General features: G+C 36.4%; 2 protein-coding genes across 3 annotated transcripts in view; one reads left to right on the top strand and one right to left on the bottom strand.

The window, feature by feature from the left end:
- PI4KA (phosphatidylinositol 4-kinase alpha) overlaps positions 1–23,741 on the top strand; it is a 58,933-nt gene that overhangs the window by 5,672 nt on the left and 29,520 nt on the right. Inside the window, exons 7-18 of one of the 2 annotated variants that reach the window (XM_010171730.1) lie at positions 1,165–1,313; positions 1,921–1,986; positions 2,514–2,610; positions 3,003–3,194; positions 3,941–4,041; positions 4,782–4,911; positions 5,967–6,099; positions 6,770–6,865; positions 7,593–7,776; positions 7,996–8,099; positions 9,081–9,249; positions 11,719–11,769. In XM_010171730.1, coding sequence (XP_010170032.1) covers positions 1,165–1,313; positions 1,921–1,986; positions 2,514–2,610; positions 3,003–3,194; positions 3,941–4,041; positions 4,782–4,911; positions 5,967–6,099; positions 6,770–6,865; positions 7,593–7,776; positions 7,996–8,099; positions 9,081–9,249; positions 11,719–11,769 — 1,472 coding nt within the window. The remainder of the gene's footprint in view (positions 1–1,164; positions 1,314–1,920; positions 1,987–2,513; positions 2,611–3,002; positions 3,195–3,940; positions 4,042–4,781; positions 4,912–5,966; positions 6,100–6,769; positions 6,866–7,592; positions 7,777–7,995; positions 8,100–9,080; positions 9,250–11,718; positions 11,770–23,741) is intronic. The other variant, XM_010171731.1, reaches the window with a different exon arrangement.
- On the bottom strand, positions 14,704–21,789 carry SERPIND1 (serpin family D member 1). Its single transcript, XM_010171729.1, has 4 exons — positions 20,934–21,789; positions 16,738–17,011; positions 15,615–15,759; positions 14,704–15,204 (listed from the first exon to the last, which is right to left on the bottom strand). The coding sequence occupies exons 1-4, from the start codon at positions 21,787–21,789 to the stop codon at positions 15,013–15,015; spliced, it is 1,467 nt and encodes a 488-aa protein (XP_010170031.1). The 3' UTR covers positions 14,704–15,012.

Here is a 23,741-nt window from a genome sequence, read left to right as displayed (position 1 = left end):
CTTTTCTTTTTCCTTCATGTTACTATTTGCAGAGGCATCTTTCTTCTGCAGTCAGATCATGGGATTGCAGGGTAATTCAAATATCATTCTGAAATTGCCAAGTAGGAGGAGACCTGTTTGTCTTCTGTCTACCCTGTTGAACCAGACTGTACTGCTTCAATTTTAAGGTCTTCATGTTTCGAATGTAAAAAAACCAACAACAAAAAAAACCTGACTACAGGTTAGAGAGAGGCTATGGTAGTAGATCTAAAATAATCTTAATTTAAGCTATAGGTGGATAGTGGACAACTTTGTAAAAATTTTGCAATCATTTTAATTGTGTTTCTGACAGAGTTATGATTATTCTAATCAGGATTTTGTTTTCAATACTAACTTCTACAGGTATTTCAGACACAGGCAGCCCTGGTATTATTTCTGATAATACAGTTTGTCTTACTTTCTGAAGAAGATGAGTCGTGGCCTTGTTTTTATTCTGGCCAAGGCAAACTGTTTAGAAAAAAGGACTGAAAACATTTTTGTTAGTCTTGCTTGAAGGCCTATTAATCACAACAACGTTACTTTAGCACAGGCAGCTGAGTACTTTAAAAAAGCAGAGATGTAATTTCTAAAGTGGATACAGTGCCAAAAGCAATATGCTTAGCAGGTTGTTTGCTTAATAGAGTACTTGAATCTGAAAAATACTTTGATTTCTCTTTGCGATTAAATTGCAGTAGTGAATTGGTGCCTCTTCCAAGATGAAAGCTGTGACACATATTCATTTGATCTAATATAGGGGAAAACCTTGCGAAATAGTTTTGACTTAACCTGTTCTTTGCACCTCTATTCTTTTAAACAAAATGTCCTTTACAGATGTTTTCAGGTAAATGTGCATCAGTAGTAGGGGCAGACTTCTTATCAGCAGTGTCTGACACGGACACAAGTAATTGAAATTAATTATTCCATTGGGATTGTAAACTTCTAATGAACAAATGTATTTTTTCATCATAGTTTTCTGTCTTGATTTACCACTAAATGAGTTGAAATGTGCCTCTGGATAGCTTGCAAGTTAAAGACTGTACCTGTGTTAATGATAACTCTTTAGTAGTGACTAAACTTTACCATTAAACAAAGTTTATATAGCCTCTCTCTTCGCAAACTTTGATTTCTATTATTTTTTCTGATCAGGTTCATATCTGCCTGATGGGAGTGCATTGGATCCTGATTATTACTTCTCTACAATCAGCTCCAGCTTTTCAGTTTCTCCTCTCTTCAATGGCATTAACAATAAGGAGTTTAACATCCCACTGGAAATGCTCCGCCAGCTGTTGAACATGGTTTGTGATGGGTTCTTATGAAGGCTGCAGTGAGATTGCATTCTAGATCCTTGTGATAGAAATACATGCAGTTTTAAGTTCAAGCTTTTAGATTGCAAATAAAAAGATGGTGTTTGTCTGTTAAGGTTAGAGTAGTTTTTATAGCATTTGATGTCATGCTTCAATAGTATTCCTAAAAAGCTCTTATATGGACTGTGAAGAATTTTGAAATCAAATAAGTTTATTTTAACTTCTTCCTGCTTGAGTCTTGCAGACCACTTGATCTGAGGTAACTTAGGTGCTGCTAGTTGCTGAAATAGAAGATTAGTTTTTGCTGTGAGAATGAGATGCTTTTCTAGAAGGGTTTAGTTGCTGGGAATTCATGTAAGTGACAGAAACTACTGGCCCTGCCTGCTTCTTGCACCAGCTATTTTGGAACAGCACACAGAGGCTCAAATATATTTATTCTTGTTGCAGCCAGAAAATCTTGTAGCCTTAATTTCATCTGACACTTTGCAGTCAGGTGATTTGTGTTTTCTGTGTGCAGGCAAAACTGTATTGTCTTTCTGTCTAAGAGTCATCAACAGGAAACTTCCTTTTTTTATTTTTTATTTTTTTTCCTTCGTAGGTAAAACAGATCGTTGGGGATTCTCTGCTAAAGACCTTAGATGCAGTTTTATCTGAAGTTGCAGAGGTGTGTTTTTAAATTCCTTTTCTAATGACCTGATTTTTTTTATTTTTGGTCTTAATATTTAATACTTGGAAAATTAGTTTTTTACCTGTGTAAGGTTTGCCTTCTCTTTGCAAAATGATACTGATCTCCTGTTTGAACTGTCTGGGAAGAACAGCAAAGCCCTGTCTACTGCCATATTTGAAATGCAGGCCTAAGTGGAGACAGCTTCAGTTTCTCTTTTTGCTTTCTCAGTAAAATGAGAGGTTTGAATCCTCCTTTTTCTTTTTTTTTTAACAACACTGTTAGAACATGTGTGTCCTCTTCAAACTGAAAGAGTGACTGAATCTTATTTAATGCACTGAATGGCTGTATTTTTTTATTTTGATAAAAGTAGGGGGGAAAGCTGTGAGGTTACTTCTGATACCTGTGTTAAATGTTTGTTTACATTGTGGAGGAAACCAGTTATGTGACTGGAATAAGATTTATTCATTTATACAATGGAAAATACTTAATTTTGAATCTAGCAGGTTGCTTCTTTTCTCTTTCAGACTGGTGCTAGTACAGATCTCTATTATAAAACATTCAGTGACCCTCTTTATCTTGCTCAGTTTAAAATGCTGAGAGACACGTTGTACTATATGAAAGGTATAGTATTTGTATTTTTTTAATTTATCCTTCATTATATCTAGGATCCAAAGTGTTGTCTGCATTGTGTTGAGTTCTTGAACGTAGGGGTTTGCATTTCCTGGGAACTCCGTGTATACTGTAAAATTTGTATTTTGAAATGTTTCCATACAAAAAAGGTGCTAAAGAAAAAGGGAAAAAAATATTTTGAGCACCACTAAGAGGATTAATAGATGGCATTTCAATTTTCTGCTTACTGGTGCACTTGGCTATCAAATTTGTCTTTTAGGGAGGGGATAAACTTTATGAAATAATTTCATTTATAACATGGCAATAGATTTTATATATGCTGTCATTCTGATACACTGATTCTCATCCTTCTAGTATAATGCAATTTCCTTTCATTTCTTTAGACCTTCCTAACTCATTTGTGAAGGAAATCCATGATTTTGTGCTAGAGCAATTCAACAGCAGTCAATCAGAACTTCAGAAAATCCTTCATGACGTGGATCGACTGCACAATGAACTGAGTCCTCTAAAACTGCGTTGTCAGGCTAATGCTGCCTGTGTGGATCTCATGGTGTGGGCTGTGAAAGATGAGCAAGGTTAAAAATGCTCTTTGGTCTCTGGAATGTCTGTCTCTTTATTTTTTATTCCTTTGTTTTTTTTGAAGTGGTGAAAATACTTATAAGGTCTCTGAGATTAGATGATGCTCAGAAATATAAAATAAATTTCAGTGGAATACTTTTTGCTATTAGAATACAAGAGTAAAACTTACATCAAAATGTTGTCAGATTAATAGGCTAGGTAGCTAGACATTTCTTCATAGAAATGGAAACGGAAATGTCCTATTAGCTTGTCTACAAGAGATGGTATAGTTGCTGTATCACGCTACTTATTTTCTAGTTTATTTAATGTTTTGAATTATTGCTTTTAGTGTCTTAAATGTGTTTTTTCTTCATTGCTAACAGGACTGGGAAGCTCTTTCTCACTTTCAATTTTTTTTCTTGTTTTATAATTCTTATATTTCCTCTGACTATGTGAAGGATTTTTGCCTTTGGACCTTGCAATACTTAATTTTTATCAAATGTGAAGTACACTCAAAATCAACCTTAAGTACTGTCATTCTTTCAGTCATAGTGTTTGACAGAGCTGTTTGGTGCAGATACTAGGTTTCCAAAACTGTTTTCTCAGAAGAAGCATTAAATCTCTTTGAGGAATTGTAGCATGAAGAGAGTGAAATTGATACATTTTTAGCATTGTTTTAGAAATTCCAGTAAGCATTAGGTTGTGTGTGACCTAATAACAAATCTGATAAACATAATTTTTTCTGTTGGATTTTTCATTTAAGGTGCAGAAAACCTGTGCATCAAGTTGTCAGAGAAGCTGCAGTCGAAAACCTCAAGCAAAGTCATCATTGCTCACTTGCCGCTGCTAATTTGCTGTTTGCAGGTCTGTCTTTACAGTGAGAGTGAGAGTTTGGGGAGTCTCAGGTTGCTAGAATAACACTTACCTGCTATTTGTATTACTTTCCATCAGTGTGTTTTGTGTTTGGATTTTAAAGGTCTGATGTGGAATCTAGAATTACAGTAGAGTACTGCTTTCAAAATTTTCTTAGCTCAACTACTTCTTGAATAATAATATTACTCAGATTTTTTTTAACCAATATTTCATTTCTGAAATATTTAGCTTCTTAGTCCATTACATAAACAGTTAAAATACTGGGACTGGCAGATCACTGAGTTTTAAGACTAAGACTTGATTATTCTAATTTTTATGTCTTCTTATTGGGCACTTTTTCATAGTCTTACAAATGTGTTGTTTTCTACCACATGGTAAATAGTAAATTATCAGGGTTCTCTAAATATTGAAACTTGTCCAGTAACTTTATTTTTAGAGAGTGCAGTTCATTTCATGTAACTCCTGTGAAATCACCCTGAAAGAGAGGAATGAGGCTGGACTGGCATGACGAACTCTAGGATAACCTAAAAGAATTGGAGGCTTGAAATATCTAAATCTTCTGCTAAAAACTGAATCTCTCAGAACTATGTGTGGTTTGTTTGGGGTTTTTTTGTTTTGTTTTTTTTGTTGTGTTTTTTTTTTTTATTGAGCTGAAGTCACAAGCTTACAGTTGAAGTAAAAATTGGACTGTTATGTTCTAAAGCTTATGTTCTTTATTTTTTCTTTTTTAGGGTCTAGGTCGTTTGTGTGAGAGGTTCCCTGTTGTGGTTCATTCTGTCAATCCATCCTTGAGAGACTTTCTTGTGATTCCTTCCCCAGTGCTTGTGAAACTTTACAAGTATCATAGCCAGTATCACACAGGTAAAAGAAAAAAGGCCGTGTTCCAAAAGATATGTTAGTGATTGTTTTCCAACTTGTATGGCTTTTTGATGCTTTTGATATAGCTGTAGAGGGAAATGGAGATGCATTTGTGGGCTTTTTTGGAGATGGAGAAGAGGAATGCAAATCCAATTATGGTAGAAGTGTATCTAAGGGCAAGCAGTATGCGTAGAGTTACATTTTACCCTAGCAGCAATATTGCTTTGCCTATTCTGCTGAAACTGGAATAGTCTTACCTCAAGTGCTTTTGTACTGAGTGAGATCACAACAGCTGCAGTGTGATACTGCAGTATTGAAGGTTGTGTTATCTGTGTCAACCTCCTGCATTCAATTTAGAGCTGTTTGCTTAGGGCTTTGCCCACACAGGCTTTCAAAAACCTCCGAGGACAGAGATTCTACGACCTGAGCCAGTATGTAATTATCCTCATAGTGGGACAGGGGGAAGAATTATGTATCTGGGTGAAACCTCTCTTGTTTCAAGTTATGGGTGTTGTGTCTTATTCTCCCATGAGGCTTGCTTCTCTCTTCTTGGTGACCTACTTTATGCTTTGGAAGGCAGCCATTAGGTCTGTCCAAAGCTGCTACTTCTCCAGGCTGAACTAGGCTGTTGTCCTCAGACTCTCCATACAGGTCCTGTGCCCCAGCCCCATGACCATTTTGATGGTGTTTGACTGTTTTTTTGGTTTTGCTTTTAAATTGTGATATCAAGTTATGATTTCCAAAAAGAAAATGGTCAGTTTAAATCATTTGCTAATGCATCATTAGCAGTAGCTAAGTACTTGCTAATGTATCAGTAGCAGTATCATAATGCTGAAGCAGAACAGGTAAAATGAGAACTGAAGGTGACTAATTTTAGGAATAATTGTTTAGGAATAGTTAAATACAGTAATATCTTGCATAGCTAGTGACAACATGCACATTTCCAAAGTTCTTCAGGTCAACTCTGAGATGTAAAGTAGGCTGTTTTGCACTCACTCTTATCTTGGGGGAAAAAAGGTATTTCAAAACATGTTAATTTCTATACTCTGTGTTCATAGCAGGTGGTAATGACATCAAGATTAGTGTAACAAATGAGCATTCAGAGTCCACTCTAAATGTAATGCCTGGCAAGAAAAGTCAACCATCCATGTATGAGCAGCTGCGTGACATTGCCATAGACAACATCTGCAGGTAAGAGAGCGACTTGCACCATGTTGGAACACGTGTTTTATTTCTCTAGCAGAAAAGTATTGTGACCCTTCACAAGGTGCTGCTCTGTGCTTCTGTAAAGGCTTTTTGCCTTTTTTGATCATTACTTCATTTTTCTTCAGACATCTCTTGGTTCTGGTTGTGTCCTAATTGTAAAATAATAATTCAGTCTCATTGTTTTGCTTCCAACATGTGTAATTCATGCTGGTCACCATTTTGATCCTCAGCAGGGTTTTTGTTTTCTGCTTAGATTGTCATGTTGAGTGAACCTTCTGTAACAGAAGGATTGTTGTGCACTCAAATGTGGGCAGTGTAATGATTATTCTTCCCTTCTAGACAGCTACAGAGAGCTGGAGGAAAGACAAATAACCCATGACTATGGACAAGGGATCAAAGTTTTTAAAGCAGTGGGTTCTGAACTGACTGCATATCCCCATCTTTATTGTTGCTGGAAAAAGCAGCAGTAGAAACTCTGCTTGTTTTTTAGAACACATCTGCAGTGTTCTGGACAATCAGTTCTTAAACTTTAGTATAAACTTTTTTCCCTTATATGGTGTGCATTTATAGTAGTAAAAGGTTAAGTGTTTAATTCATGCTTTCGTTTTCTTTTCTCTGACTGTTCTAGCAAGTTTTCTATTCATTGTTATTCCAGGTGCTTGAAAGCTGGCTTGACTATAGACTCGGTGATTGTTGAGGCCTTTCTTGCCAGTTTATCTAACCGTCTCTACATCTCTCAAGAGAGTGATAAGTAAGTTGTCAGTTATCAGACCAATTTTTCTTTCACTCAGTGAACCTGAAGCTTATTCTAAGATACGAGTACAGGCAGCATTATTTTAGAATTAAGTGTCTCTGAGATTAGTGAGCTTGTATGTGGGGTCAGGATCTTCCCATGCAGAGCTGAGCCCTTGTTTTCATACTGAAAGGTATAGATTAATTTTTATCTTATTGAATCAGCAAATCTTTGAGTACTAGACAATTTTGAGTCCTAGGTTGAGTTATACTCTCTCTGCTATATCCTTCAGGATTCAGTGATTTTTTTTTATGGCTTGAGACAGCTTGTCACTTTTGTGGCATTTGACTTGCTTCACTTTTAAGAGACTCACCAACCAAGAAACCTCCAAGGCAAGGTCCTATAGTAGCTGGTCTGACTGTCGTGTCTTAGTATTTTGCAGATGACTTTTACCTCTTTTCACTGTTGCTTCTGGAATAGATTGTTCAAGGATTAGTGTGGGTTTCTTGGATAGTGCATTTGTGGGGTTTTTTGTTTTTTATTTTGAAAACCAACATGTACAATTGTTTCTCTTTTGTTAATGTTTGAGCAGATGGGTATGGAGAGTGGCAATATTAAAGCTGTTAGTGATGTTTAAATTTAGTAGATGAACTGTTTCTTACATGAAATGTAGCCATGCTTGAAGGTCTTTAACTGTTGAACAGTTACATGTGTGGTTTTGGTTTTTTGTTTGTTTTTGTAACAGGGAAGCTCATTTGATTCCTGACCACACAATTCGTGCTCTAGGGCACATTGCAGTGGCACTGAGGGACACCCCAAAAATGATGGAACCCATCCTACAGATCTTACAGCAGAAGTTTTGCCAGCCACCTTCTCATCTTGATGTACTCATCATTGATCAACTGGGCTGCTTGGTCATCACTGGAAATGTAAGGAAAGAACTGACCAAGAGAGTGATAGTTCATGATCCCTTTAGTTAAAAGGAAATGTATTTTAGAAACTACATTTGTAGAAGTTTTTTAAGGTTTTTCTTTTCTTCACCCCAGCTATGAGCTTGTACAATCCTCATGTCTCTGTTTCGTTAGAGAATTTGTATTCAATGAGCTCTACTTAATAATTTGTTGGTTTTGGTTTTGGTTTTTTTTTAGCAATATATTTACCAGGAGGTGTGGAATCTATTTCAACAAATCAGTGTTAAAGCAAGCTCAGTTGTTTACTCTGCCACAAAAGACTATAAGGATCATGGATACAGGTAACACTTGGCTGTTTCCCTTAAATGTATGAATATTATATCAAATATCCTTTATGCTACATTGGAGATTTTCACTTTTTTCCAGGTTATAACAAGATTATAAATAGTACTGTTCTTTTTTCTGTGATGTTAGAGAGAAGTATCTTAGTTTTAAAATAGTAGCATTTCATAATGTAGATTCCTAAAAATATTTTTCACTACAGATAATATTGATTTTTTTTTTTCCCCTCTGTAAGGATCTAATGTTTGTAAATGGTAATTTACATTGATGACTTATACGTTATCTGTAACTAGAGTAGTTAATCTCTCAGCCTAGAAAAGCTAATGAAATTCCACTGGGTTTTGTATGTGTGTTTTGTTTGGTTTTTTAAAATATAGTCCCAGTACTTGTTAGGGATTAAATGCAAATTACTAAGAATTTAATTCTTAGTATGTAAATATCCATTTTAATCCCTGTTATAATTGAAGATTACCACTGCCTTTGTTGATAGTTGGAGTAGGCTGGTATTTTTTAATGTAAGGGCTGTTCCTGTCAGTGTGTTTTAACATACTGTCTGACCCAGTACAATCTCAGCTTTAACAACAACTGATAGTAGTTCTGATTTTTCTGCTCAAGAGCTTTCCCAGTCCAGAAACACAGGCACTTGCTGCTTTCTGCCTGTAGCCACATCTGCTACAGGATGATCTTAAAGGTCTTTTCCAACCACTATGATTCTGTGAAAGTAATTTTGGCCATAACAGCATCATAAATGAAAGTTTACAAATAGTTTTTCACTTAAATACTGATTGCACTTCAATTCTTGGTGAAGTGATGTGCTACTATTCATAACAACAAAAATGACTCCACCCCCCCCCCCCCCAAAAAAAAATACCTCTTGTGTGAAAAAATATCAGCAGACTTATTACAAGAGTTACTATCAGCATTGTGCAGAAAGTACTGAAAATATAAAACTTTGAGGAATTGCTGTTCTTTCTTCTCAGACACTGTTCTTTAGCGGTCATTAATGCCCTAGCTAACATCGCTGCTAACATTCAAGGAGAACACCTTGTGGATGAACTACTGATGAACTTGCTGGAGCTGTTTGTTCAGCTTGGGCTAGAAGGGAAGAGAGCTAGTGAGAGAGCAAGTGAAAAAGGACCGGCACTGAAGGTCAGATATTCACTGGTTTTTAATTGTATGCATTAAAGTATTTGCATGGATGGCACTACTAAACATAGTCTTCTGTATGTTTTTTGAACCAAATCCACACACAGAAAAAAATCTCGCTTCCTTAAGCCTAAAAATGAATTTTATATACAAAATATACAACTTTATGTTTTAATAGTTCAAATGTGTTCATAATGGAAAGTTAAGGTTTTCTCGGAGGTGTGGTTGAGAGCTGTTACCTACTTTTTAGGGCAGATAGGTAACACTTCATTTTGAGATAGACATATTTTCCTAGTACTAAGGGGGACAATGTGTTTTTTTTCTTTTCACATATTTTTCTCCATCCTGTGTGTGCTAAATTTTAATAGTACTAAGTTCTTTCTTTATCCTTCTACGGGATGGGTAAACTCTCTAGGTAAATCCCTCTGAACTGAATCTGTTTGCTTTGAAGGTAGACTGGATTTAATCAGAGATGCTAACTCCTCTCTTAAAAGAGAACTAGGACATGTCTAGAATCTGCTTTCTCTGAAGCCTGTGGTGGAAAAAATCTCTCTCCACGGGTTTCATAGATTGTTTTAACCACAGACAAGTGAGCTGAAATGGTAAAAACCAGCTTGTAAACATTGCTCTAAAATGACACTTCTAAATTAGGTTCCACCTCCTCCTTTCAAGCATATTTTTCCACTGTTTTAGTTTTGAAATCACTATGGGAGACAAGCTGCCTGCAAACAGAAAAATATGTGATTGATTCAACATGATTTGAGCTAGGAGGCAGTGTTTCCTCTTTATGGTAGCAGTTTTTACTAGAACACTCTTTACTCAATGTAGAGTAAAAGTTATGAAAGGTATTCTGAAGACTGAGTCACTTCATTTTCAAGAAGAAATAAAGTAGGTAAAACACTGCACATCCTGTGCTTCCAAATAAAAGCAATATTTTTCCTTGATAGTTGTCAGATAGTTTGCCTAGGTCCTCTACTTCTCAGCAAACATTTTCTTGGACTTAAATTTGCTTGCTAGCCATTAAAATACTTCCGTGGATAATTTGTTCTGTTTTAAACCAGATTTTTTAACCATGCAGAAGTGGCTTTTGTGAGGGGAAGAAAAATAATTTTTTATTTGCTGTTGCTGATTGTTAACTTAAATGTCCCCTGAGTATGCCCAGGGATGGAAGTCATTGCATCTTCTTTATTCTCAGTGTCATATGTTATTATAAAGAGGCTGATACTCCATTTTTGTAATAAAAATGCTAGTAGAAAAGGGAGTTTTCTATAGCTCTATCTGTTGATGTCATATGCTTGTTTCTGGCTATTTCAGTTAGCTTGCATCTCTACTTTGACTCTGCAGCAGTTTGTTATGTGCAGTCCTGATTCTAGCAAAAAAAAAAAAAAAAAGTGACTTTTTCTAGTCATTCCTACCCCTTAGAGTGACTTGAGTGGTTTTCTTTTACTCCCTTCAAAAAAATGTAAGGGTCTCTCTTTTGTTTTGCTTTATCTTGGACAGTCTGGGTAAGATAACTAAAATGTGTTTTAGTTGTGTTGTATCATTATTTTTTCATCTGAAGACTATTTGACTTCTCCCCAACTTCTTTCTTTCTTTTTTTTTTAAATGGCTTCCTTTTCATTTATTCCACTTGATGCAAAGCTGTGCCCTGTTAGCATGTTTGCCTTGCCTCCTCCCTGTGGAACCAGCAGTGTCTGTACCTGGTCTCTCTTTGTAAGGAGGAAGCTGGCGAGTTCTCTGTCTCTCACATCTAAGGTGGAGGGATATGGGAGGTAGGGAAGGACTTTAGAGAGGTCATGCCTCTGAGCATGGTATCTGGGCTATCAGATGTTTTCAGTTATTAAACACTGTATTTGGCCAAGAGCAAACACACTTGTATAGAGTGCAATTAAATAAGTCCTAAAAGTCAAAGGAAATAGGTGTTTTTCTTCCACTTCTTCTATGTCAATGGAAAAGACTGCTCACCTTGCTCAACTGAGTTCTTGAAAATGGTGTCTTTTTACAGACGTGTTTTTGGCTTCACTTGGTAGTAAAATTAGACATGCAGTAAACATTTGACACTTGTCTATGGCCACCTATTTAATGTGAGCATTTTTCTTGCAGTTGATGGACATCGGAGTAGAAGTGGTATCAGTGAATATTTCCCCCACTTTAGCTCAAGGCTTAATATCTGACTTCCAAATGCAGAAGACCCTGTACTGAAAGGGGAAAACATCCCTTCAGTAGTCTGTGAGGAACCACCTGAAAAGCTTTGTTGAAGGACTCCTGAGTGTGCCCAGTCCTGTGGATTTCTGGGTTACGCTCTTGTCTGCCTTGTGTGCATCTGTTTGCAAGAAAGGAGAGTTGTAACTTGCAATTCATATTTTCATTTGCATAGACAATAGGAACGTTTGATCCTTGAAATATGTCTTTTAGCTGGTATTTTAGAAATGCCTTTGTATATGTTTTGATAACCTCCTCTTTCTTTTCCAGGCCTCCAGTAGTGCAGGAAATCTGGGTGTGCTTATTCCTGTTATTGCTGTGGTGAGTATCCAATGATCGGGTTGTTGCAAACAGAATGATTTTTCTCACATATATCAAATACTGGTGCTATTTTGTGGTCAAATGGTTTGATTAACTTCTACTGCAGAAGTAAGCATCCGAGCGAAATATAGTAGTATTATAAAATATTATTTCTTGCTCTAAGAGGGGAAAAACATTTGTTTCATAATCACATATCTCTTAAAATAATTAATCTTTTGTGACTGAGAGTTAAGTTGTTCCTAGTCATGAATTCAAGAGATTCATGAGCTACAGGGGGTATTTCTTTTAATAGTGTTTGGCATATGGTGTAATAAACAGCACGTGTCTGTGGCCTGAGGAGAAAAGTGAAAAATAAAAGTTAATAGAAACAGAATTAAAAATAAATCTTAATTTGGCAGCACAGTGGATTCTGCTTCTTAAAAGGAAAAAAAAAAATGTTGAGATAGGAGGGAGGAAGGGGAGGAAGTGTCCTGTGTCTTCTGAAATGAGAATTGGCTTTCATACTAAAAGCATTTTAGGAAATGAGCAAGGACACTGATGTCTATTCCAGACTGATTTATTTTGGTGTATATCTGGTTTTGGTCTCGGATGACAACTTTTTATGGGGGAAGAACATCTTTTAACAAAATATAGCTACTAATTCAGTCAAAAATTGGTGTGGAACCATTCTAGATGTCCAACAGAAAATTTGATAGGTCCAAGCTGGATTTCCAAGTCAGAAGCATTAGTTGCCTAATTGCTGTAGCTTCTACAACAAACATCATGTCTAAAATATCCATAGACAAACTTAAACTTACTGGAGGACAAAAAACTATCAGGTTACTTTCTCCCTTCCTGTTGAATTCTTCTGTGGAACTTTTCCTGCACAGCTAGTGGGACAAAAGGAGAAAATGTATTACATACTTGTAGCAGGCATGCTTACTTTAACTTGCTCATACTGCACATCCATTAACAAGCAGAAAAAAAAAATCATTCATTTCATAGTCTGCCCTCACTAAACTCTTTAGTGAAACTTTTTGAAGAGAAGAGCCTATAATCAGTACTTGTTAAAGATCAAAGAACTGCTCCTTTCCTTCCCTTGTCTCTTCAGTCAGTTGCCAACATAAGCTCTTCCTGAATTCACCAGCGATCACAAGGGCCAGATCCTAGCTTTAGAGAGGTGTGTTTATCTGTGTCTTGAATGGCTGTTATTCAATAGCTGCTCAGTTTTTGCATGAGCTAGCTAGTTGTGTGTTGAGACATAGGTGCTAATGGGTAATATTTTTCAGTTGTCATTAATGCTAGCACTGATTTGAGTGAAAGCAGGATCATTCCTTGCATATTGAGAGAAGATTAGTGCTGTTAGAAACTTAATGTAAAAGTTGTGGAAGTACTTTTCTGTTTCAGATTTTCATTGATGATATATTTGTTCAGAATAACTGGTGATAACTGCATTTTTCTTAACCGATGTGACCTTTAAATGGAGTCAGATAGTGCCAGAACCTGAAGCAAGAGTTAATGGTTACATTATGGTTGTTGAAGCAAATATTTGACTTTCTTGCACAATGTATGAAGATCATGAGTTTTGAGCGGTAGCTGATTTGCTTTTCTGCATGACCTCTTTTCCTTGAATAATTCATGTTACTTAGGTCTCAAAAACCCCATATTTCAGATGCTCCAGCTCATTTAATCATCGATAAAGAACTTAAATCTAGGACATGAATATTTTAATTTTGAATATGCTGTTCTTTGTGAATATAGGTAAAACAATAAAATGTGTGTATGAATGTTAATTATTTCTGTTGTGCACCTTCAGTACTGAAAGTTTTCCCCCACATGGTGGGCTTTACAAGTAAGCACAATGTCAGACAGGAATAGAGAGAAACATCAGAGCTTCCTATTCGATATCGGCTCTTCATCATCTAATACTGATATTTCACTGGCTGTCATGTTAAAAAGCTTTGTGTGTGGGGTAAAGAATTGTCACAGATGCAGAATTACAAATAGCAGTATATAAAAGCAAAATGAAATCAAGAAGTTAATATTGGAAAACCCTTTTAAAGATAATTCCTAATCCTTAAAATAACTCTTGGCTCAGCTTAATTTGCATATTTTTGCTAACATAAGACGAATTTATAATATGACTATATTTAGATGGCTAAAATATTTGATACAGCAATTAATAATTAAAATACCTTCAGTCAGTTGTGAGGCATGTTTTTTAAAAGGCATCATGCAATGGAAGATATGCCAAAGTGAGTATGTTCATTGGCTTTAATAACTTGAATGTAAGGTGCAACTCTGTACTGTGTAGGTAGTAATATGCTGCAGAGCACAGGTAAATTTTTCTCTTCTCCAGATGTGAAACAGACTTGTACAGAATTCACGTCTTCAGATTCAAAAAGTTTACAGTCTTAGTTTAACCTGAAAGGTTTTGTCTATTAAATCAAGTATGGAGAGTGTACTTGAATTCTTAACAATGTTATTTCTATAAATCACTCTTTTTTTGTAGTGAGGATTAGGTGATACTGAGCCAGTGAAAAGAGCATTTTGCTAGCTGCTTTCACTATAAAAGCTCTTCTGAGGATCTTTTTATAATTTACCTTCTTGGCTTAATTCTGATACCACTTGTACCAATTAAGATCAGAGAACTGCATTGAAATGATACAAGTCAGGTAGGGGAAAAGTAGTGGATCCCTTAGTATTCATTCCTCCAAGGCATTTTTATCTCCTCTTATTTGATACAGTGGTCCATAAAGTTCCTCGTGTGTATCAGTCTACTGAATGTTGAATGATGCATGTTGAATGTAGACAACTACTCTTTTTCAAGTTAGAATACGTAAAATACCCAGGAGAGACTTAGGTTTCTGAGGCTGGTCAGATATTCAGGATTTCCTTATTCCTATTTATTATAAATAGACATGCTAGCACAAATTTAGAGCTAAACTTCAAGAATCCAGATAGTCTAAAAATTTTATTGATTACATTTTATAAACCGAAGTAGAACACAAAGTGTAAGTTACTTTGTGATTTATTTTTTTTTTAATACACATTGATACATGGCACTAACCATTTTAAATTGCAGTCAAATTATCTACTGCTATGAGTCCATTCATGTGAAACTACCTGTAGATAATATATTTTCTTTTGATACCAGTGACTTTTGTATTAGCTAAGACAATAAAATTTCCTCTATGATACTGGTATATTAACATGTAATTATACAACCCGTGTATAACGACGTGTTGGAGGTCTTCTCTGCTTTTAAGACTTGGCTGGGTTGACAACTCTACCCATGAACAGAAGGCAACTGGTACGATGTTCATAGATCAGAAACAAAAAGGGGCGGTCGACAATAAAGCGAATCTGAGTCGAAAGAGGCATGAACCCGACGTTGGTTATTGCTCCGGCCTCTGTGCCCTCCTCATTCACAGTTATTGTGCCTTGATGATTGAACTGTTTAAACAAACAAAAAAGGAAAATAAACAACAAAAAAATTGAGGATCTCATCAGTATATTCAGATGATGTGCTCACAGCCTGCTCCCTCTCCATGTCCTGCCCATGGCTCCTGTGTAACATTCTTGCTGGTAACTCCTATGTGGCAGCAATCCTTGGGTTTTGGTTTGTGAATAAGCCTGTTCCTGACTGACCAGAACACTTTTAGTGCCTTTGACATCTGATTAGACATATCCCTCATTATATGAGTGGACAAGGACATGCAGAGAAACCCACATCCCTCCCATATCCTCCAGGAAAAATGAAAAAAAGAAATTATTTTAGCTCACTGTGAATTATTTTTACTGCGTTGTCATGTTTTCAGGTGGTACAGTTTAATCAGAAATGAACCAAAAAGAGGAGTAAATACCCTGTCAATGGTGACTTTCTCATCTGATATACCAGAGTAGTCTCCTTTTTCATTGAACAGTTGTTCTATTCCCATGGATCTCAGATAACCAATTAAGTTGTAACTCTTCTCCAGCTTAAATTTAGGCAGAACCACTTCTCTTGTTCTGGTAAAAATAAAAACAAAAATGAAAAATCATCGAGGAGATAGGTAAAGCAAAGGAGTCATGCAAATATGTATCTGTTGTGGTTTGGGGTTTTTTTGCTGTCTTCAGCAAACAAGACACAGAAATATAAAGGACAATTTGCTATACTTTTACTTTCAAAACTTGGACATCATTATATGTAGGCTATGTTTAAAAAAAAAATATTCCCCTCCCAAAACTGTTAGTTTGTCAGTTTAATATTTCACTTATGATGATTTACATTAATGACATGTATAACTTATATGGCTTTGAGCAGTTCGGTTCATGGTTGGATATGGTTGTAAGAAATGTTGAACTGATTTCCTTGAGTACAAAACTGGAGATTTGTCACTTATTGTATACAATAGAAATAGGATGGCTTCTCAAATAGCACATCAAATCAGCTGGTTTTAATCTTTTTACCAAGTCTGAAGACAGATACCACCTTATCTGCCATCTTGCACAAGAGAGACTGTATAATTTTTTCTCTCCGTAATTGTGGTGTCCATTGTTGATTGCTGAGTGTGTGTCTTCACACAACAGATATGTTGAAATGCATAGTGCTGAAATGAACATAAGCTGCAGTCTACATGATCAAGATTATTCTGCACAAATAACCTGTTATCATCATATGCCTGTTTTTCCTCCTCATTGTAAACTTTATCAATAAGAACTTTTTCTTGAAATGTACAACTTTAAGTACTTGATAGAAAGAATTTTGGAACTCTGTTAGAATTTTCCATATCAGTCATCCTTGATTTCTTGATGACATTTAAATTTTGAGAGATCACTGGTCCTGATTTTTAATTCAATAAATCCATGTTTTCGGGGTTTTTATTTAGATTTAATATTTTTAATCAAAATATCATATGTTATTTTCTGTGCTTTTTACTTACCCTTATCAATCTCATTAAGAAAATACATTAAGACTTTAACAAGGTGTACTTTTTCAGCAGATACCTGTTTGTCATGCTCTTCTGCCATTTTTCCACCACTTGAGGTGTTATCTGCTTTTCTAGGGCTTTCATGCCAGAGAGTTTGTGTGGAAGTACAATCAGCATACTGATGTTCCCCACAAAGGGGAGCTGGATCACACCGCAGTCTAGCTCCGGGTCTGCAGCAGCTAGGAAGTTCCCTTTAGTCTGCATCATAGGAACCTTTATTGTTTGCTTCTCGTTCAGTCGGAAACTTCTCTTCATTGTCATTTCCACTGGAAACTTATTCTCCCAAGTTCCTGTTAATACAATGCAGAAGACAGGTAAACAACAAAAAAAAATCCAAGATCCTTGTTTAATAAAATATTCCCAGAATAGCAGTTTGCATCAAGTTTTAGTTCGTGTGAATTGGGAATTACAGTGGGAGATAGTTGATTTCAATTAAGCCTGACTAAGAAGACAAGTTTTAAAGTGACTTTAAAATTGCTGGCTTTCATTCTAACTTAACGTTTGTGTCATTTGAATGTTCTGAATTGCAAAAGCAGGTAAAACCAAACTGGAGATCTGAAAGGGCTTGGTATGTGCTATTTTTTTTTCTACAGGGAACCTAGAAATGACAAAGTTTAAACAGATGCAAAATATTGACAGGGTTTGCCCCTAGTGAGACAAGTGACACAGATACATTTTCTGAGAGATCTGATACTTGAAACCAGACTGTTTTGAGCATCAGAAACATCAAGCTAAGTAATGACTGTTTTCATTTTGGATAAAAGATATATTATGCTGAAGGCACCACGGTGACTTAGGTGATTCAAGCTAGTTAACTTTCTGTGTTGAGACATCCTGAAGCATTTGGGTCTTGACTGCTTAATTTCAGGACCAGTTTATTGTGATTTTGGCACACCTGTTGTCTGACAGGTTTGTGCTCAAAAGAATACAGTTCAACATGTTTTGAAGCCCAGAAAGCTTCACCATCAGGTTTTGAATCTTTCTATGTGAAGATTCTTTGGGTACCCCAAATATTTATCAACTGTGTAAAAGAAGGTACTTTTTAAAAGCGGTGTTCCTGTTGATCTCTTTTTCAGAACTGAAGCTCTGGAAAAAACATTATTTTTTTTTTCTTAATGGGCAGACAAAGCTGGAATTTTATAGTGGAAATAGGGTTACTGGTATTTCCTGTTAAAACTTGGGATTTTAGGTCACTGTTGGCAAGCAAGTGCATGGGGAGTGTGGCTGTGACTGTGTGGAGACACTACAAATTTAGCATTAATCACTAACCTTTTTTAACAAGTTGCAAGTGATTCCGAGATCTTTAATCTGACTTTGCCAAACTGACTGTGAACTCACAAAAAAAAAAACCTTAAGTCCTGCTTTCATTCCAATAGTTTCTTCATATGTTGGGCTGATGGGGAGCAGTTTGAGAAGTGATCAGACTGTAGTTAATATTCTGAAGGGAGTAGGATATAAAATGGATTATGCTATTCCCAAACAAATTGTCTCACTTCTCAGGAAAAAACAACATCTGGCTGTTCTTAAGGGAGCAGAATTCACAGGCGTAGGACTCAAGCTAGCTAAAGACATGAAGCTGCTGCAAGTCGGGGGAGCTTCAGCAGTACTGTTGTCACCTGAGGAACAGGGGACATTTATCAGCTCTTCCTAGTAAAAGAGGGAACGTTGTTTTGAATTCAGTTTTGCATATGTGTTTGTCTTGGGGTAAAATGCTGTTTTCTAGCCAGAGGCATGTGGTCTTCTGGGCTCGACTGAGACCAGTTAGCACTGTACTGAGTTTTGTGACCCTGTTCTGAATCTTCCCACCAAGATGTCTTTTGGATCCATCTGTGGTGGCAGATGTTGTCTCTGCTGATTGACTTCTCTTTTGCATTCATAACTAGAGTCTCATAGAAACAATTTTGGATCTGTCAAAAATTGTCAGTTATCAAAAGCTGCTGTGATCTTCCATGGCCAAAATAACCAGCTCCTACTTGATAGGAAGCTCATAAATGTTTGTTCAAACCTCTGCAGAATGAAGGCTAGATCTCAGATAGAGGTAGACTGGACACCTCTACAAGATAAAACTTGCTTCTTATTCTTATGAACAGTTTCCAATAGTTTTTTCATGGTATTTAATATAAATGAAGCTTGAGAGTTCATGGTGTTTGGCAAGTATCCCATTACTTGTACTGATCATCTCTGTATAGCTGAGAGTACTCATGGGTTTCTTAGCTCTGAGAGCTTAACAGAGCTTGTCTGCAACGATGCAGACAGTGTAAATATTGTAAATGGAAAGATGTGGACAAAATTTAGCATGTTTAGAAGGACTAGTGGAGAAACTAGGAAACTCAGGAGCAGAACTTGCTTTTAAAAAGTTTGGTTCCATTTGAAATAGAATTACCAGGAAACTGTTGCTTTAAGATGAAGGAATGTAAGACAGCAATATAGAACTGATCTTTTTGGTTTTGAGGGTTAGAAATTACAGCCTTCAGCAGACAGCGCCAAGGCAATTTGCACTAACGGGGCTCTATGGGGAGAATAAAAAGCCAAGTGTCTTTCTGATCTTGATGACTCAAAAGATCCAACACTAAAGCTGTTTAAAAATTTTTGTGTTTTTGTTATTTTGAGATAGCACAAATATTTAGTAACTTCAGAGTAAAATAAAAAGATACTTTAAATTTGACCAAATTTTGCAAAAATAATGTATCTGTTTCACTTTGTGTAAATCCTTTTCTTGGGATGGTCTGATGGACCATCAGTAAAGCCCTGTATATAGTGTGATACGATCGTCAGAGATGTACTTAAGGATACAAATAATTCCATTTTGGATGGTACTTCAGAATAAGGGATTATTTGGATCTTACGCTAATGTCTGCTTTAGATCTTCTAAAGAGGCAAGTGGCATTATTCAACGAAGTAATGCCTTGCAAGCACGTGGGAAAAGGTATGTTTTGTAAACTTACAGGAATGGTGTTCCTGTAATTTCCTGTAAGAAAGGTGTAAGAGAGCCCTTGAGCATTTGTTTGCTGTAAGCAGAGACATAATTGGAAAAAAGAAACTCATTAAAAGTTGTAGACTGGAGTATGTTGTACTTCCAAACATTGTTAGCCTTTTGTGCTGATCTGTCTTTCTTTACCAGTGTTTTAAGTCACCTTCATGTGATTTTCATCTTAATCAGTCACTAACAGATCTCCTTTTTTCCCTTAGTTCCTCTTCCATTGACCCCCTCCCACCTTTTGCTTGTTTAATACCATTTTAAAAGTTTGTTTAAAAATGACCAAACTTTCAACCTGAGGCAGATAACCAGTGTTGAAAAGCTGACCACAGACACATAGTTTAAATGTAAAGAAATTGAAAATAAGAATATATTGTACAGTCTTTACTTCAGGCCTCTTTAACTATTCAACTCACGGTGAAAAATGTAGGAGCCTGTATCAGTAAACAGTTCATACTGGATTAACTGAAATATTCCAAGTAGTGAAGACATTTGTTCTTATAGAGTCATAGCATTGTTTTGGTTGGAAGAGACCTTTAAGATCATGGAGTCCAACCATAAACCTAACGCTGCCACCACTAAGCCATGTCCCAAAGCACCCCATCTACACTTCTTTTAAATACCTCCAGGGATGGTGACTCAACCACTTCCCTGGCTTGAGTTCTAGAAGAATACTATTTTGGTTCTTCTCTTCAGTCCCATGTACAGGCTTGTTGACAAGTATCATGCTCTGATCATATAAATAATACATACTTTAAGCTGAAATTCTTTCTCATCATTCCTGTGAGTGCTGAATACTTCTGAAATGTTAAGGTTTTTAACTGAGATCAACCTGCACCATTTCAGTGAAGCAAATAATTCGAAGCAGGACCGAATGTGACTAATAACTTGGACATGAAGTAGTATGTCACTAAGACTTGTACGAAGCTTATGCTTTCTCAAGCTATTCTGCATTCATATATTGTTTTTTAGTCTCACTTTTAAATTATGATGTTTTGGATGTAATAAGCATTTGCTGTATTTCTACAATACCCACTAACGCCGGGTATGACTGGAACATCATTGTGCTACAAGAAACATGCAAAAAATGGACTAGTAATAGAAATTCTTAGTGAGAGAGGCAATAGGCTTTTTTGTAGACTAAATTTAAGTTCAGTCTGGGGTTTCTAATAAGGTATACAGTGAATTGCAAACTGAGAAAATCCATTGCTAAGATTGAAATAACGGATTCTTACCTTTAAAGTAAAGACAGTTAAGAATCATCATCAGTGTTGTAGGATTTACGTTCACAAGAGCTTCCTTTATTAATCCTTTGGTCAACTTCAAGATCCGTTCATTGGTTTTAGTTATGAAGTTAGGATCTGAAAAATCAGCTGGTTGGGCATCAGCAAAGTAGTATGTTTTCATATTGTTTCTGAAATCATTTAAAATAGAAAAGTCCTTCTGAATATAAAGGTCATTGACAGACCTCAGTGTATAACCAAAATTGCGCCTGAATAGCCGATGAGTGAGTTTGCGGAAGAGATTATGAACAGTCATGAGCTCATATTTGGTGCTGGCATTAATGAAATCTTGAAAGCCGAGAGCAGATAACACTTCCTGATGAGTCTGGCCCTTCAGACCCAGAGAAATCATAGCCATTGCAGTGGAAATGCCAACAGGAGCCATGAGAATATTATCTGAAGAGTTGGCTTTGTCTGCCACACTGCGGTAGAGGTTGAAGCCAAAGTTTGCATTGAGGATATTGAGGCGCTGAATTCTGGTTTTGCCTTGGAATAGTTCAAGAATATTTCCTTGCTGGATTTCAGAAACCATGTATGGGCCAGCATCAATAATATCACTGTAGTCATCTTCACCCAAAATCTTGTCAAGATCTAGATAGTCCTCTTCCTCCTCCTCTTCAGGAATCAAGTCATTAGTGATAGTGTTTTCTCTGTGGAACTCGGGTGGTAAGTTTGGCATATCATAGGTCCCATTTTCATGTGGCTGTGCATCTTTAAGGCTTTCAAAATGCTCAGTGAAGTCCTTGACTCCACAAAATGTGGAGGGTATGATGACAGCAAAGGCAAATAAATGAAATAGAAGCTTCATTCTAACAGGTCAGATCCTGGAAGACAACATAACACAGTTGAGAGAGCATAGTGTAATTGAATTTTAGTTATCCCCTAATTTTGTCCACGCTGAATTCCATCACAGTAGAAGATCTATAGTTACCTTATTTGACAGGATTTTTTTCAGTGGAACAGAGCTTAATTAGATGGATAAATCTGTTTTACTGGTAGTTCATTTTGCTTATGTAATGCCTCCAGCCTGCCAAAGAATTGGTTGACCTCCTCCCATATAAGTCGTCGTTATTGGCATATTTTAGAGTAACAAACTCATTGCCTGAAATATATGGGACACTATTTATAAACCTGTAACACTTAAAATGCGTACGAACTGTGTTACCAGTGTGTGCTAAAAATACAACGTGAAGATAAGTCTGAAGATCTGAGCTTGGCAGGAGGAGGGACTAGGCATCCACTACAGGAGCATACCAGAATGCTGACATGTACTGAAGAATCTGAAAAACAGACATCCTGTAGCTACAACAAAAATTGGAGTTTTATGGGAGTATTTTTGGAAGGACAAGGCTGAAATTTGATGAAATAAAGGAGATTTAGGGATGTATCTACAGACCTGGAGAAAGATGTGTATTTGCACTAAATACCATTAGTGGGACTGCGCTGTAGGAAGCATTAGACATAAATGTGTGTCCTGGCCTGCTCATGATCTTACTCAGGTGTGTTACTCCGTGTCTGTGCACACTCTTTGCAGCAGTGTATACTCATCTGCTGTTTCTGTGAAGGATCAGCTCGATTCTGTTTTTTGTTTAGCTGTGTTTCGTTTCTGTTTACCTTTGTGTAGCACTGCACAACATGTGCTCTCTGTTTTCTTCATGATGTGAAGTCTCTGTGAGTTCCTGTTCAGAACTTGGTTTCTCTAGTCTTAGTGTTATCCCAATGCTGGAATTCTAACCTCACTTCTTTTGTGTGAGGATATATTTAAGTACAACATGCGTTTTTCTAAAGGGGAACTTAATATCTTCTTCATCTGCTGAGTATTGAACTGTTGCATTTTAAAAAATATTTTTAAAATCAAGAACTATCTTAGATATTACTCAGCTGTAAAACAGTGTACGAAGAAGTGGGTCTGAGAGACTTTTCACCATAATATTGGGTTGCAATAATTACAGTGATCTTAAAAAGATATGAAAAAGTGTAATTCCTTCCTGTGACAGTCAAAGAAAGAGCAAAATGTGAGTGTTCAACTGAAACGGTGAAATGGGTGTCTGAAAGCAAGGGTCTTGGTTCTTGCTCAGACTTCTTTAGAAAGCTACTTGGTAACTTTCTAAAGTCCATTTCCATTGATAGTACTTTTTTGAGTAAAATGGCAAATACTTACAATATAATCTAAGACAAAACACTGAATACAGTGAAAACAAAAATCTTACTAATAATTTAACTGGTTTTTAAATTGGCAAATAGTCCAAAGAGCTTTTCTGTAGAAGTAAAATGTATAGGTATGCATACCTGCACATCTGTGAATAAAACCAGTGCTTGAAGAGAAGTATTTTCAAACATGTTGTAGCAGGACAGAAGTAACTGAACTAACAGCTTAATTTTTTAAACTCTGCCCGCAGAGTAATTAGCCTGAAATCCTAAAACCATTTAAGGTGATTATCCCATATAAAAAATGAATTGTTTTGCAACAATCCATAGACAATGCTTTTTAAATGGTTTTACACTCTGACTGAAGGACTCGAGTCAATCTTTTTTTTGTTTGTTTGTTTCTTCATAAATTCATTACTTTTTTTCCCCCCAGCCCCTAGAAGTCAGCCCTTACACCTGAGAGAGACTGTCCAGTAACCGTTGCTAAATGTTTTCTTTTGGCATAGAAGAATTTGCTGTCTCTAGTTCCCAGCTTTACATTCTTGTCTTCACCAAAGTTCAGTTATTGCTTAGCTGCACTTACACAGGCAGAACATCCCCCCACTCTGCAAT

The sequence above is a fragment of the Antrostomus carolinensis genome, unplaced genomic scaffold (genome assembly GCF_000700745.2).
Source record: "Antrostomus carolinensis isolate BGI_N321 unplaced genomic scaffold, ASM70074v2 scaffold18837, whole genome shotgun sequence".
NCBI lineage: Eukaryota > Metazoa > Chordata > Aves > Caprimulgiformes > Caprimulgidae > Antrostomus > Antrostomus carolinensis.
The sequence above is the reverse complement of the archived record's forward strand: the minus strand, read 5'-3'. Positions and strand labels throughout refer to the sequence as shown.